General features: G+C 33.5%; 3 protein-coding genes across 3 annotated transcripts; 2 read left to right on the top strand and 1 right to left on the bottom strand.

Annotated features, from left to right (window-relative positions):
• Positions 1-319: 319 nt before the first annotated feature.
• Rpn8 (regulatory particle non-ATPase 8) lies at positions 320-2027 on the bottom strand. The gene is made up of 5 exons (XM_072911616.1): positions 1782-2027; positions 1537-1629; positions 1264-1442; positions 979-1182; positions 320-889 (listed from the first exon to the last, which is right to left on the bottom strand). The coding sequence occupies exons 1-5, from the start codon at positions 1954-1956 to the stop codon at positions 578-580; spliced, it is 963 nt and encodes a 320-aa protein (XP_072767717.1). The 5' UTR covers positions 1957-2027; the 3' UTR covers positions 320-577.
• Positions 2028-2303: 276 nt separating this feature from the next.
• On the top strand, positions 2304-4356 carry LOC140676320 (inosine triphosphate pyrophosphatase). The gene is made up of 2 exons (XM_072911245.1): positions 2304-2394; positions 2939-4356. The coding sequence occupies exons 1-2, from the start codon at positions 2327-2329 to the stop codon at positions 3507-3509; spliced, it is 639 nt and encodes a 212-aa protein (XP_072767346.1). The 5' UTR covers positions 2304-2326; the 3' UTR covers positions 3510-4356.
• Positions 4357-6199: 1843 nt separating this feature from the next.
• On the top strand, positions 6200-14532 carry Vhdl (larval-specific very high density lipoprotein). The gene is made up of 16 exons (XM_072910748.1): positions 6200-6298; positions 6595-6633; positions 7667-7965; positions 8051-8191; positions 8259-8435; positions 8524-8666; positions 8748-9125; positions 9341-9669; positions 10144-10763; positions 10984-11864; positions 11984-12113; positions 12187-12423; positions 12513-12866; positions 13315-13642; positions 13790-14084; positions 14161-14532. The coding sequence occupies exons 1-16, from the start codon at positions 6283-6285 to the stop codon at positions 14348-14350; spliced, it is 4557 nt and encodes a 1518-aa protein (XP_072766849.1). The 5' UTR covers positions 6200-6282; the 3' UTR covers positions 14351-14532.
• The last annotated feature ends 940 nt before the right edge of the window (positions 14533-15472 follow it).

The raw sequence follows: 15472 nt of genomic DNA, 5'->3' as shown, positions 1-15472 counted from the left end.
TTAAGAAATATGTTATCCATGATATTCGTCATGAATTTTGCTAAATAAAACTTGAAATTATTTCATTGTCAGACATATATGTGGCAATTTAAAAAGACACTTCTTTAACATCAATTATACTTGAATGATTAGGAAAATTAAAGAATGGATGAGATTGAAAACAGATGTAGAAAAAACCATGCTTTGTTTTTTATAGTGTACTATTGTTTATATATATCAACGGACTGTTAATTAAAACACTAAAAATATAATGATTAGAATGATATTCTGTAAAAATGTCTTAATTCTAAATTCTTCGGTATATTTACTACACCATCCATTACATTCAAAATATGGAAGTGTTAAGTTTTTATTTCTATTCTTCTTTGTGCCTAATATCTTAGAAACTCACAGAATTATGCCGGAACAGTTCAGAAATCACAATATGCCGTTTGTGATACATATTTAAATTGTCATCATTATTTATAAATGGGATGTAATTCTGTACAAATTGCGAACAGACTTGCTTATTACACACAGAACCGATAATCGTCCTCAACTGTAACAGTTTTAATCTTCCAACTAAACAATGCTCCAATCACTGACTTTTAGTTTTCGCCTTTTCCTCTCCTTTTTTCTCCTCTTCTTTTTTCTCTTCCTTCTTTGCATCCTTCTTTCCATCAGTTTCTTTTTTCTCAGCATCGCGATTAGTCAACTTGTTGTTGATCAAATTATGTAATGCCACTATAGACCTAACTAGAGCTGCTAGATATACGACCAACATTTGATCATTTGTCTTTACATATAACGAATCAACGAAGCTACTTTGAGTCATATCTGGTAATAAATTGAAGATATCCTGAAGCTGGTAAACAATTTGATGATTTATAGGTAATTTTCCACTGCCAACCTACAATAACAATTTATTTATCCAGGTAATCAGATAGTAAACTAATTAATAACTGACTGAATTATTTTTTTGCATAGATCAATACATACTTGAAGCAGATAATCTCTAATTTCTCGAATTTGTTCATGAAGACCTTTCAAGCCAAGTAATTGGTTTGTGATTCTTTGGCTGAGTGTACCAACTGTAGTATCTTTGATGTCTCGCAATAAATGCTCCACTCCTACCTCTTCTGCTTCTTCAGCTCCAATTTCACTTGGGATGTGTTCAAAAGTTTTTGAGGTAGGGGACCCATCCTGTAATTTTTATTACGTTTTATGTATCTTTTTTTTTAAAACAGATAACTAAATAACTAGATAATGTATATATAAACATACATCGTGTACTTCTTCAACTGCTTGATATGCCTCCGTAGGAAGTCCAAGATCCTTTGGTTTAGCATCAATAATCACCAAGACTGAATTGGCGCAGTATCTTCTTATTAGTTCATTAATGGCAACATCATTTTGATGTAGTTTAGGCCCAGTGTGGTACCAGCCTACTACCTTCTCACGAGCTAAACATTAATAAATATGGAATTGTAATGAAAAAAAAATCCTTGTTCCATATAAATTTCATAGAACTTGTACACATTATTCGTGAGTCTTTACCATTGACTTTCTTGAACATTCCGTACATATTTTCCAAATAATCATGGTCAAGGAACCATACACTTTTATCCTTGTCATCCTCATCAAAAGGTACTGAAACACGAAAATATATTTTTTAATACAGTGAACTTTAGAAACATTTGCGATTCAAATATTTGAACACATTTGTACACAAAAAAAGATTCCCTTATCGTATATACAAAACATTTCAAGTAATAATATAGATTATTTATAGATGTCCTAACCTGCAAAACTGTTTGATACGTCCAAGATTCCTTTGGCCCTCCAGCAGCCTAAAAGTACACCAACCACTCTCTTTTGGTTTCCAATTTTTCCCATACGATTAAAATGATCCACCACGCTCAATAATACCAGCGGGTGAACCACAACTTTCGTTGTCACAACCTCTTGACTCGGCATTTTTAGAAGCAACCCTAAAAACGATACACACACCACGAAACCATCAGCCGCCACTAAACGTGGTTTATGTTCGAAAATGACAAGAGCGGCATGTTGTGTTGTCAAGTTCTCCGAAAAGCGCCATGTACGGCTGAGGAAAAAAATACACGCGAGTCTCTATATCTGTTTTTTTTTTAAAGAAAAATGATATAAGACAATTTTTAGACGAAAAGTGAGATAGATTTTATATTACATAATATATAATAATATTGTTTCTTATTAATTTATGAGTCTATTTGATTGATCTATTTAATGTGAACGGGACTTTATTGTCTTTCACGTCTCGTCTTTCATCTAAATAATGTTGGTAAGCCTGAACGAGAAAACAACAATGCGTCAGCATTGCCTACAGGTTAGGAGTGACCAAGTTTTAGCAAAAAATTTATCTGAATTCACAAGGTAATACATTTTTGTCATATCGAAATATGCACCTGTCAAAAGTAATTAATTATTTGGAACATGTGTTTATATATTCTTTTAAAATTAATTTATATCGATAGAAAGATAAATTGATAAATCAGATTCTAGAGAGTCGTTACAAGTTTAGCACAGAGATGATGCCAACTTCTAAAAAATGTAAAAAGCGCGCGAAATTAGAAAGATGTACAAACAGTTAAAATTTGCAAAAAAAAATTATGTAATGAATACGAGTAAAGTATGTATAAAAACATTATTATAACGTAATTATATATAATCGAATCTTTTAAGAATATTTAATAAATTAAAAATATTTATGCAATATAAATTTTTTTCTCTTATTTCATATTGTAAAAATTATAATTCTAATTTTATTAATTTGATATAAAGTGATGTTACAATTATAAGCAAAATTATCAACAAAATAAGAATTAATTTTAGAGTAGACTTTTCCAACGATGTAACGTTGAAAAAAAATTTTTAATTGAGATAATATACCATACTTAATTAATTCATATTGTTGCAGGATGTCGAAACCCATAGTTTTTGTAACGGGCAACGCAAAGAAGCTGGAGGAATTCACCGCTATTTTAGGAAAAAACTTTCCCCGGCAAATAACGAGCAGAAAGATCGATCTGCCCGAGTATCAGGGTGAAATAGACGATATATGTCGAGACAAATGTCGGGCCGCAGTGGATCTAGTGAAGAGTCCGGTGATCATCGAGGACACATGTCTCTGTTTTAATGCGTTAAAGGGTCTTCCAGGGCCTTACATCAAGTGGTTCCTCGACAAACTCGGCCCTGAGGGTCTTCACAAGATGCTCGATGGATGGGAGGACAAATCGGCAGAGGCAGTTTGTACATTTGCCTATTGTTCCGGCGAAGCTAACGCCGAGGTCCTTCTATTTCAAGGTCGAACTCAGGGCACTATCGTGAGTCCACGAGGTCCTCGAGATTTCGGCTGGGATCCTTGCTTTCAACCACAAGGTTACAATATGACCTACGCAGAATTACCGAAGGAAACCAAAAACAAGATTTCTCATCGCCGGAAGGCACTAGAAGTATTAAAAGATTATTTTATAAATAATACAATTTAATTTATTGATTCTGCATAACAACAATACTTTCTGTTACTCTCTTTTTTCTATAGTCTTTATTGCGTTTTTTAAGTTTCTCTTTTTTCAAAAATATAATATCTAATGTCTAATGTATTTATTGTAATTTTTTAAGAAAATGAAAATTTGTCAAACTTGATTACAACAAAAATTATACAATTAATTATGAAGGCATATTTCATATCCTATAAGATTTATTTATTATATTCTAATCTAGATGATTGACTCCTTGATTTAACAAAATTTATTATAACTCTTAATTCCTAACGGAGTTGTTTTGTCTTTACTTTATAACTTTTGCTTTGACCTATAATGTTAACGTTCGATATCCGTTCAATTTATCAAAGGTGATTTTCCTCGCCGAAAACAACGAAACTTCGATGTCTCATTGTGGTAAGTTGTTGGATCGCACCGGAAACATATGGAATGACAACAATTATACTGTGGTACCGTGCGATTAAAAATCTGATAATTTTAATTTTAATAAATCACGCGATGTGTTTAATCGACGATTTCCATCTTACAAATCTTACATAACGCAACAAATTGAAATATGAAATCATATATATATATATATATATATGTATACTCTATCACTCGGTAGAAGATATTGTTAATCATACAAACCGATACCTCTCGTACACAAATACTCATAATTAGAACTGTAAATCGCATGTATAATAATAACCGACGAATCATTGTCTCTGTTTAATTACTTTATTATATATAACGTGATTACGATAACCATTTACACGCGTTGTGTAAGTAGATAAATAATATGTGGAAAGTAAAAAGAATAAACATTTATGGAAGATACAATGTAACATAATATCATCATTTGTAGAGTATTGACTAAGACTAATAGATTTTTTACGAGATGTATGCTTTCAATTGTTAGCAGTACGCAAATAATGCTAGTGAACTTTGTTTATGTCTTTTTTTACGTCATATGCATATACAGCATTTTTTAATAAGGTTTTTCATAAAATTAAAAAAAATTTTTTTTAAATCTTTTTAAAATTTTCCTTTAAAAATTTGTTCTTTAGTTCAAAGATTTATGTATGTATATTGTTGAGGAAATTAAACTCTGGTTGCTAGGTACCAGAAGTAAATGGAAGCGATCAGTACCAATGTAAATAGAAGCTAAAAATGGTTTTGAACATTCAAGATGAGTCATGTCTCCTAAGCGCGAAACATAACAGAAAATTAATATAAATTAATTATAACATAAATTTATAAATGTATGTAAAAATGTATAATGGTAAGTCTTTAATAGTCAAATGTCACTTAAAAACTCTAGATGATTTAAAGAAATTAAGAATACATTTAAATAAAAGCTAAAAATATTTAAATTTCGTATAGAGAAGATTATAAATTTAGCCAACATAATGAAAAATGGAAATAATTTTGTAGAGAATTACAGATTTAGCTAACATAATGGCTGCATAATGAAAAATGGAAATAATTTTGTTTCTCAGTACAATATTATTGTCTAATAAAACGGACAGCGATACTTACAAGTGCAAAACCACACATTGATAAGCATAATATGTGTTATACACATAACACAGAGAAACGACACAGATAAATGTATTTTGGCGTGTTATTTGGCGTGAAAGCACTGGTAAACACGCAATCGTAGTTCGTTTTCTTCGCTTTATATATCAAACTGCCCGATAATTACTTAATTTATTCGGTTAATGGAAAAATTGTTCATTTTTGCCGACCGTAATTACTCGCTGTCTTACTATCATTTTTTTTACAGAAGTACATTACAAAATGAGAACAGCTCTCTCGAAATTATTGAATTGTTTTGCTGCAGCATGCAGTAGGATGCATTGAAAAAAATAATAGAAGATATGATTGTGTGATAATTGAGACGAGGAAACGAGCAAATTGCTTTACGCTAAACCTAATATTCTCTGTTTTTTTTTATGCCAGTAAGAGACGATAATACCGCGTATCTTACGTAAAATCGCGACAGTGCTCTTTTATTAATAGCGAGTCGCGCTTTGAAATCAACAAACGCGAAGAAAAAAACACAAATCTTTTTACCGAGGAGCTGCAATCTCTTGTGCACTTTCATCTCGGTTATTCATATCTCGTTATTTTCACGTTATTTTGATCTTTTTTAACGACATTGCTCTTTGCAATATCGCGTCCGTTTGTGTATCTGCATCTTATGTGATTATTTCATCGTCGAAATATATAAAATACCGACCGTTCGGATCGCAGCAGCATCGAACTCAACAAGAGTGTGCGACGATCGTTCCTTCTTGCTGCATATGAATTGTGATTCACCTGTAGATGATGCGATTACGTACGACGTATGGCATGGAAACAAAGATAATATCGCTAAATAATTATCTGGGAAAAATAAAAGCAAAACAAAAAAACAAGTTTTGTCCATACGAAGAAGACGATTGAAGATGCGCGATGACGGGATTAATTCTTGACATAAACGCGCGTACATTTTTATATGTGTTATTAATATACATTTACAAACGCGCCTGTAGATCCCGATGCCCGAAAGGGTTATCTCTTTGATTACACCGGCATGATCTCTTTTTTTTCTCTTTCTCTCTCTCTCTCTCTCTCTCTCTTTTTCCCTACATACGCTCATAATACCATCCCGTTGTCGGGTTATCGGCTGCGCTTTTGCATTTTACCGGCACAATTGCAAAACTTCGCGCCCTATAAAAGCGAGAGAATCGCACGTACACGCTACCAGTTTCGCGACAGGGGTCACGCTACGATGAATGCCCTTAGCGGTAAGTCGCTCGTCGCAAAAAAATGCAAAAATATATTTTCGCGTTATTGTAATCGGTCTTGATTTTGGAATTCTTCTCTCCTTTTCCTCACGCGACTTCCACGATAATATTTTTTATATAAAAAAATATTCGCGGCTTTCTTCGATTGTATATTTTTAAAAACGCTTAGTAATAAAGAAGAAAAAAATATGTATTTTATGAATTTTTGCAATTATACTTTTTTGTAATTTTTAAAGAAAATCTTTATATCTTTCTTGAGTGCATAATACATTATATAATACAAATTTTGTTTACAGTACTGCTGCTGTGCCTAGCGGCCGCATGTGCGGTGCCAGGTAAATTACATTTTATATTTTAATTTTATAACACATTAGAAATAAGATGCTCACAAATAAATAAATTTTGTATTCAGTAGTTAAAGTAATATATTATATTACTTTATTTCCAAAAAATATATCCAATTTCTATATGTAAAATGATTTGCAGATTAAAGAGAGTCTATATTTAATTAAATAAAAATTATTAATATATTAGGCATACATTTTTTCTCTAGCAAGATTTATTATTCGACACCATGTAAAAAAAATTATCTTATCATCATACATTGTGGTATATTTTTTTGCGATGAAATTTAATTAAGAAACTTGTGTGAATATTATGGCTCGAAATATTTAAATTTCTTTTTTCAGGATAGCTCAATTATTTTCGTATTCACTGTTTTGCAGATTGTAGTCTTTTACAATGTAATTATTAAGTATACAGGGTGTCCTGTAATTAATGAAAAACCTGCTAATGGCAGATTCTTATTGAGATTATTTGGAGACGATTTTTCCTCAGCGGAAATGTCGAGGCATTAATAATTTCCGAGTTATAAGCGATTGAAAAAAAGGTGCTTTTCGCAAACTAAACTTTTTGGAGGTAAAAGAATTACCAAAACTACATTCTTTAGTTAATTTCAGATAAAGTTTACTCTAATAGAATTTTAATTTAAGACTTAATTATAAAGATATATAATGACAAAAATTGGAAACTTGCAAAAAATTATGACATCCCTCGATATTTTCGCTGAGGAAAAATTGACTCTCAAGAATCTGTCATTAACAGGTTTTTCACCAATTATAGGACACCCTGTATATGCAATACAATGTGATAATTGTTTAATACGTGTTTTAAAAATATTGCGACTTATTAAATGCAATATTAATTCAAAATATTTTTCATCGCAGGATTATTTAATAATAATCGAATAAAATGCAACTTGCTTTAATTAATAAATAATTATTATAAACCAAAGTTATATGTTAAGATATATAGATGTAGTATTACAGTATGCTAAAGTTTGTAAAATCTCATTATATTTCATTTCAGTGCACTTCCCTGCTGAGAAAACGGTGACCTACAATTACTATGCCGATGTAAAAACCGGGATTATCGAGCCAGAGCAATATGTCTCCCAGTTCACTCTCGTCGGACAACTTTTAGTAAAGAAGGAAACCAGTGATCCGACTTTAAACAATGCCTACTACGTTAAATTGCACAACCTAAAGTATGGCATGTACAACGGTATGGTCGTAGATCATCAGCCGGTCGAGGCGGTTCAAGAGCTCGGAGAAGCCGCGCAACAAATTCAAGAGCCGTTCGTGATTGTCTACGATGATCATGGCAAAGTAAACGTCTAGATTTTTAAAACGACAATAGAAAACATTGTCGTTCATGTAGAAATGATTACACAGTTTCATATCCTGATTTCAGTTCCAAGGCATCCAATTGTTGGAAAATGAGAGCGGTTGGTCAAAGAACATGAAGCAGGGTATCGCCTCGATGATGCAACTGGACTTAGCGCACATTCAATTGCAAACCCCAATGAAACCACATAGTTTTGTCACACATGAGGTAGGTAACGACTGATGGGAACATCCAGCGAAACGGGTCTAATGTTCTCTTTGGTTGTTACCACTAGAACACCATCCACGGTACCTGCCAAGTCGTCTACGACGTTTACTCGGCGAACCCGGAAAATCCAGAAACTGCTACTAACTTTGTGGTCAAGAAACTGCACGACCTGAGGAACTGCAGCCACTTTACTCAGCGTATCTTCGATCACGTCGAATGCGAAACATGTCACGTGGAATCTATGGTAATTTTCTAGTCTTTTGAAAATTCTGTTCATTCATTGAACGCTTACTTAAATTCTGATTAATTATAATTAATATCCTTTTTTTCAGAATGATATGACCACTGCTGCCAGAAGAGTTTTCCATATTGAACAACAAAACGATGACATTCTCATCAAGCGTATGGTTGCTCATTCAGTCATCAATTACTTTCCTTTCAACGCTCAATCCGAAGCTCACTACATCTTAACCAAGTAATTATATAATAATTATTACATATGCGATACTAATCACAAAGATGATTGTGCTATTGATTCATCTATTTACTACTTCAGCACTACTCTAGATCTACATTCCATGACGTCACCGATGGAAACACCTATGTCGATTACGAATTTCAAAAATGTACCTATGATTCGGGATATTACCTTCAATAAACCTATAGGAAACTACGCTCTCCATGCCGCCGAAGATCTCACTCATGGTCGACATATTGTCAAATTAGACGCGCTTATCCCTAAACTTAAGAAAATGTTGGTCGAAGCTGCTGATTATCTTGAGGAGAATCATCTAGAAGCCAAAGAACCCGAATGGAAGCACGGACAAACTATAAACAGACTACAGCATACAATGAATTACATGGATCTGGGTTCATTGGAACAAGTTTTCAACGCCATTCAAGATGCAAAGACACCGAAAGAAGTTACGATGAAGTGAGTAGAATACACTCATTCTTCATACAATAAAATTAAAATTAGATATATTGAAAATTAATAGTTTGTTGTAATGGCACAAAGAATTCTATTATTTATAATTTTTTATATAACAATACAATATAATTTTATATAATAAAATATAAATAATATATATTATAAATTTTTATATAATATAATAAAAAATTTTTATAATCAATATTATAATTTTAAAGAAATATCTTCCTGCAAATGGTTCCAACTGTGGGCACGACCGCTGCCTGCCATTTTACGCGAAATGTCATCCGCAAACACAAAGTGACCGATGCAACCGCCATGGCAATGTTGGTAAAATTGCCAATGTATGTCAAAGTACCATCCGAGAGATTGCTTTTGGAAATGGAGGAACTATTGAAATTAGACAATACTGTGTCATCTCATATCAAGAAAGCTAGCATCCTCTGCTTCTCGATTTTGATTCGCAAAACATTCATGCATCAACAAGACGAAATCGTCAATCCTCTTCTCCAAAGATATCTTCACCGTTTCCTCGATCATGTTAAGAGTAAGTATATTGTATTAGCTTTAATCAGATGTTGAAAAGAAAAATTTATAATGTAAAAATGGATTTTAAATTATAAGATTTGCATTGTATATAATATTTAAAATAATTTTTATAAATTACTCCTAACAGCACACATGTTCAAAAGATGTTTATAAGAGATCATTAAAACGTGTTTTAACATTCTATGGATTTCTTATAAATATCTTTTGAACATGTGTGCTGTTAGGAGTAATTTATAAAAATTATTTTAAATATTCACATGTTCAAAAGATGTTTATAAGAGATCGTTAAAACGTGTTTTAACATTCTATGAATTTCTTATAAACATCTTTTGAACAAGTGTGCTGTTAGGAATAATTTATAAAAATTATTCTTAAAACACGTTTCAACATTCTATGGATATTATAAACATCTTTTGAACATGTGTACTGTTAGGGACGTAAGCATTTGGCTCTATTTTTGCAAATATTTTAGATGATCAATCATACGAGATGAAAATGGTGTATCTGATGGCGATGAAGAACGTCCAAGTGGGCAACATCGAGAAGCTTCTAGAGCCGATTATTCGCGGTGAAATTATAATATCCGAAAATCCGCATCATATTCGCGTTCAGTCAATCTGGGCCATCAAGAAGGCAGTCGCCGATAAAGTCGAGTATACCCACAACCTACTCTGGCCTATTCTTGCTGATGTTACTCAACCGTTGGTCATGAGAATCGTCGCTTATGACGTCTTAATAAGTCAAATGCCGAACATGCAACGCATCATGAACATTTACTGGCTTATGGTCCACGAACAAAACAATCATTTGTACAATTATCATTATACTACTCTAAAAGGTCTCGCTAATTCCGTGGATCCTTGTCTTACTCCAATTCGTGAGATGGTCAGGAAGGTTTTACGCTACACAAAAATTAGACCAGTCACCACTGAACTTTCGTCCAAACATTTTGTCGACTACACAGATCCCATGTACGAACATGGTGAATCCTTTAACACCGCTTGGGTTCTCGACGAACTGACTGGTCTACCACACGTTGGATACATGGAACATCGCGTATCGGTCGCTCGTAAACCCGCCGAGAAAATCGGCGTAAGTAATATAATAATTTAGTAAAATTGTAAAATTCGTAAAATTCATGAAATATTAATTTTATCTTCTATATCTCCGAAGATGAGAAAAAATGTTTTGAATCTCTGTCTCTCTCTTTATATCAGTTTTATATGTATGTATATTAAAAATATTTTTATAGTATTTGAAAGTAGAATAAGCGAGTAGTTTGCATTATATTTCTATAAATTCTCTGTCTTAGATCTACTGGAGTGCCTTTGGCCTGGACGAAATCATGAAAGTGGTCAAGAAAGAATTAATGGGCACCGCAGTGGAAAATCTCACCAACAAGAACGTGCAAAATGTTTTAATGCGCGCCGCGCAAGACATGTCGGTGAAGAAACCCGTTCATGTCGACATCTGCATTACTCTGAACGGTCACGTGATCGTCGTCCATCACTATGATGAGAATACGTTTAGCAAGGTGATCGATGATACGTCCCAGATAAAGCAGACGATGGTCGGTAATTTCCAGGGCGTCATATACGATACCCTCTACGAGATACAGGTGCCCATTGACGTGGGTCTGCAGGGAGTTTTTACCACTAAGATGCCTCATTTGTTATCGGTCAAATTTAACAATATTCATACTGAAGTCAAGAAGCCGTCCGTCAACATAAAGGCTGAAGTCGATGCACGCTTCTGGAGGCACGGTGAATACGTCATGTCAGTTTACAATCCCATCGCCGACGTTTGGCACTCGGTTCGCCGCGCTACCACTCAGGATATCGCCTTACCCATAGAGATGAACTTCGGTTACAATCATGAGACGAAGAGTGTCAAGGTCACTATGCCAAGATTACCGGTTACCAAATTGTCACACACTGGCGTGCGATACTACGCGAAGAACCTAGTGACTATCACCGAGGACGAGCACGACATTCTCAAGACCTGCTGCGCTACCTGCCAACACCACACGGTCGTAAGCACTGGTGAGAAGATGAACCATCATGTTGCCGTGGATTCCAAGGACATGGGTCTCAAGTACAGCATGTCGATCTTTGATTGCGAGAACAACGTCACTCCGACGACTAACATCCAAGAATGGCATCGTGTGATGTCTCCAGAACACAAGAATACTTGGTAAATATATCATACCAGAATATTATGCTCTGGTTGTCAGTATCTATCAAGTTCTTCTTTTTTTTATATTATTAAGAGAATAAAAGCTAAAGCGAATTAAAATATAATTTATTTATTAGGAACTCGAGGATCGTTCAATATTTCATGGGCATTCGTCAAAAATCGTTCAACGACTACATCTCACCGGCAGTGGGTAGCTGCGGAATGGTCATGAAGATGGAACCGAGTATCGTTTATCCTATGTCACATGTAAGTAGTCAGGAATCTTATTCTACGAATAAAAATAATTTCGACGTTTTTATTCTCTTATTTTTTTCTCCAGATCGACATGACTTTAAGAGTCAACGTAGACGATGTTGATCACATTCATGACAAGATACATACTTTAAACAGCAAAAAGATCAACGTACGCGGTACTCTCGACGCCAAGGCAGCTTCCACAAACGAATCGGTCCGCACATGGGACATGAACATGAACATTGATATGTCTCAAGGACACATAGTCAACAACGTCAAGATTCAAATGACTAGAGATACGCCAGGAGAACAAAAATTGAAGGTAGCTAATCAAACTGCAAATAATAAATAACAGATTTAACAAACTTAAATAATGTCATTGATTATTAATTATATGCTTTCCACTTCTAGATCTGCGTGGACGCTCAGAAGAACTATCCGGTTACCGAAAAAGACCCCTTGAAACTCCACACCACAAAGGAAGAGACCAACACGAAAATGACCATCACCGCGGGATTCACGGATGACGACAAATGCGTTCGCGATGATATGTTGATCGTAATGACTGTCAAGGGTGAAATGACGGAGGAGCAGAAAAAGCAGATGACACAAGATAGTATGCAGCACGGCTCTTGTATTAAGGACATTCGAAATCCGCAATTCCAGACTCCACAGGACCACATTCCCAAAACTATAAACTGCATCCGCGAGACTGTACAATTCACGACCATGAGGAAATACACCGTCAACACATCATACAAGAAAGTAAGAGGAAAGAATTCTAACAGCACACATGTTCAAAAGATGTTTATAGAAAATCATAGAATGTTAAAACATATTTTAATATCCTGTGAATCTCTTATAAACATCTTTCGAACATATGTGCTGATAGGGAATATATATGTAGCATGCATACATAGCATGTATACATATATTTCTCTTTTAATAACTTGAATTTATTTTAATATCTAATAATATATAAGAAGCATAAATATTTTAAAATTCAAGTGTCTCAGAAATTTTCAGAAGTGTCTTAGGCATCTTTGACATTATTTACTTTAATTTATTTAGGAGAAGAAAAACATATTTTTTTTACATTATAAACAAAAATAGATAATATGTGTTGTATGTGTGGGGTTCAGATATTAATATCACGGATAGAAAAAAAACTATATCTTTCTTATTGGAATTGAGAAAATAAATGTAATTTCAGGTACCTGTATCTGTGCTCTCGCACTTCGCCCAAATCGAAGACTTCATTCGCGCATCGCTTTGGCCGCACGTAAAATACATCACGGATCGTACTGAGAGTGGCAACGCAAAGGTCGTAATCGAATTTCTCTCTGACGTAAACCACATAAATGCAACTGTGGTTACTCCGGTTAGCGGATATGAATACGTCCAAGTTCCTTTGCACCAACAAATGCCGCTTTTCGAAGGCATGACTATGGGCGAGCCGATGTCGCAGCCATGGCACTTTGTCATGGACAATACTCGTTTTTCCATAGCAGCCTTGCATAAAATGACACAAGGCCAGTCCAGTAAGTCATTACTGAGTTCTGCTCGGTACGCGATTAATGCTTTTGTTATTTATATATTTAAATATCATTGTATATCAATCACTCGAAAAAAATCACTCTCACGTTATTTCATCGAGCATTTCATTGAGTACTTTCTTTCTCTCGCAGAAATTTGCACAGTCTACCCTAAAACCCTGATCACCTTGGACGAGGGCGTGTTTCCAGTTGTGACATCCGATAAATGGACCCTTGTATCCGGCGATTATATCGATCAGACATTTGCCGTTTTCGTAAAATCCATGCAAGATAACACTCTGGCTATGAAGATGTACGTTGGCGATCATGAGCTGAAGATCGTATCGGATGAGAATAATGCCGTCGTTACCGTTGACGGGAATATGGTCGAGCAATACAAGAAAGGTGTTGTGGTGCCAAAGGATGAGCCAAAATCTTACGCGATCAAGTAAGTAAGATGAATGATCGATCTATTGATCACAGAGTTCGCGAAAATGATCGTAATCAAATATATTTTCTTTTAGACTCACTGAGAACAACGAGCATCTCGTAGTTCAATCTCAACGGGTACCGATGATGATGATGTGGACTCCCAACAGCGTGACCCTGATGCTAGACACGGTTTTGCAAGGTCGCGTGACTGGCATGTGCGGACACATGGACAACACGCATAAAGAGAAACTTCCCAAGATTTACACTCTTGCGCATCTTTAATTCAGAATATAATTACATATAATTCTTTTGTCATAACAAATTAAGTTCAATAAAATATTATTTTGATATACCGACGTATAGATCTAGAGCATATAATTTTGATAAAAAAAATATGTAGTAGATGATAACATAATACAAGTAGAAAGAGAGAAACAATAAAATAAATCTTTATTTTTCATTTATGTTAATGTTTAATTTTTCGACCCGGCAAAAAAATTAATGTGTGTTTCATCATTTTCTCATTTTAATAAGATTTTTGCAAAATTGGAAAAGTTACTTTATAAAAGTAATTCGTTACCGTTACTCAAAAAGTAACGAATCGTTACAATTTTTGTTACTTTTTTTTGTATACAATATAAACTTTACATAACAATTTTTTTAATACGAGATCAAATTTTTACACTAAACACTAAAAATTTTTAAACATTATTTTACATTAAAGTAATAAAAATGATATAACTTTGATAATGCTATTGATATAAAGTGTATAATAATTTTGATAATAATAAATTATTTTAAATAAAACAAACTTTTGAAAAAAAAGTGTAAACAAGCTTTCTTAAACAAGCTTTTAAATTCTGTAAATGTAAATAAAATAATTTTCTTATTGTTAGTTTACTTTTAATAAATTTATATAATAAATATGGTCAAACTCGCTTTCTTCAAGTTTCTTCAATTTTTTTTATTTTAAAATTCTAACACGATACAATAATTTTCATAATATCAAATTCTTGACTAATCATTGAATTATCTCTGTCTACTTAAATGTTTGTTTACAAAGTAGAAAGATACTAGAAAGAGATTCCAGCAGTTTCTAACTGCATTTCAATACTTTTATCAAACTCTAAGTTCCATTTTACGCACATGTATCTACAGTATATGTTACATGTACTATATAAAATGCGCGCATATGCATGAAACGAAAAATATCTAATATGCTTCTTGAATTTGAAAATTACTTATATTCGAAAAAAAGTATAATATATTCAAGTATATTCAAGTATATATATGAAAAAAATCCCAGACAAGACAGAAAGGCCAAAAGATCATGTTTAATTAGAAATTTTATCATCATTAAAGATATTTAAAAGACAATAAGACACGTCCTTAAGTTGTTTTTTA

The sequence above is a fragment of the Anoplolepis gracilipes genome, chromosome 2 (assembly GCF_047496725.1).
Source record: "Anoplolepis gracilipes chromosome 2, ASM4749672v1, whole genome shotgun sequence".
NCBI classification, from domain to species: Eukaryota; Metazoa; Arthropoda; class Insecta; order Hymenoptera; family Formicidae; genus Anoplolepis; species Anoplolepis gracilipes.
The sequence above is the reverse complement of the archived record's forward strand: the minus strand, read 5'-3'. Positions and strand labels throughout refer to the sequence as shown.

Bases quoted from the DNA above. Each gene is read 5' to 3' on its own strand.
- Rpn8 (XM_072911616.1), bottom strand. From the start codon at position 1,956: ATGCCGAGTCAAGAGGTTGTGACAACGAAAGTTGTGGTTCACCCGCTG. The intron at 1,443-1,536 runs GTAAAGACTCAC...ATTAATGTTTAG, and splicing joins AATGTTCAAGAAAGTCAATG to CTCGTGAGAAGGTAGTAGGC. The intron at 1,183-1,263 runs GTATGTTTATAT...TAAAAATTACAG, and splicing joins CAGTTGAAGAAGTACACGAT to GATGGGTCCCCTACCTCAAA.
- LOC140676320 (XM_072911245.1), top strand. From the start codon at position 2,327: ATGCGTCAGCATTGCCTACAGGTTAGGAGTGACCAAGTTTTAGCAAAA. The intron at 2,395-2,938 runs GTAATACATTTT...ATATTGTTGCAG, and splicing joins AATTTATCTGAATTCACAAG to GATGTCGAAACCCATAGTTT.
- Vhdl (XM_072910748.1), top strand. The intron at 9,670-10,143 runs GTAAGTATATTG...CAAATATTTTAG, and splicing joins TTTCCTCGATCATGTTAAGA to ATGATCAATCATACGAGATG. The intron at 12,867-13,314 runs GTAAGAGGAAAG...ATGTAATTTCAG, and splicing joins TCAACACATCATACAAGAAA to GTACCTGTATCTGTGCTCTC.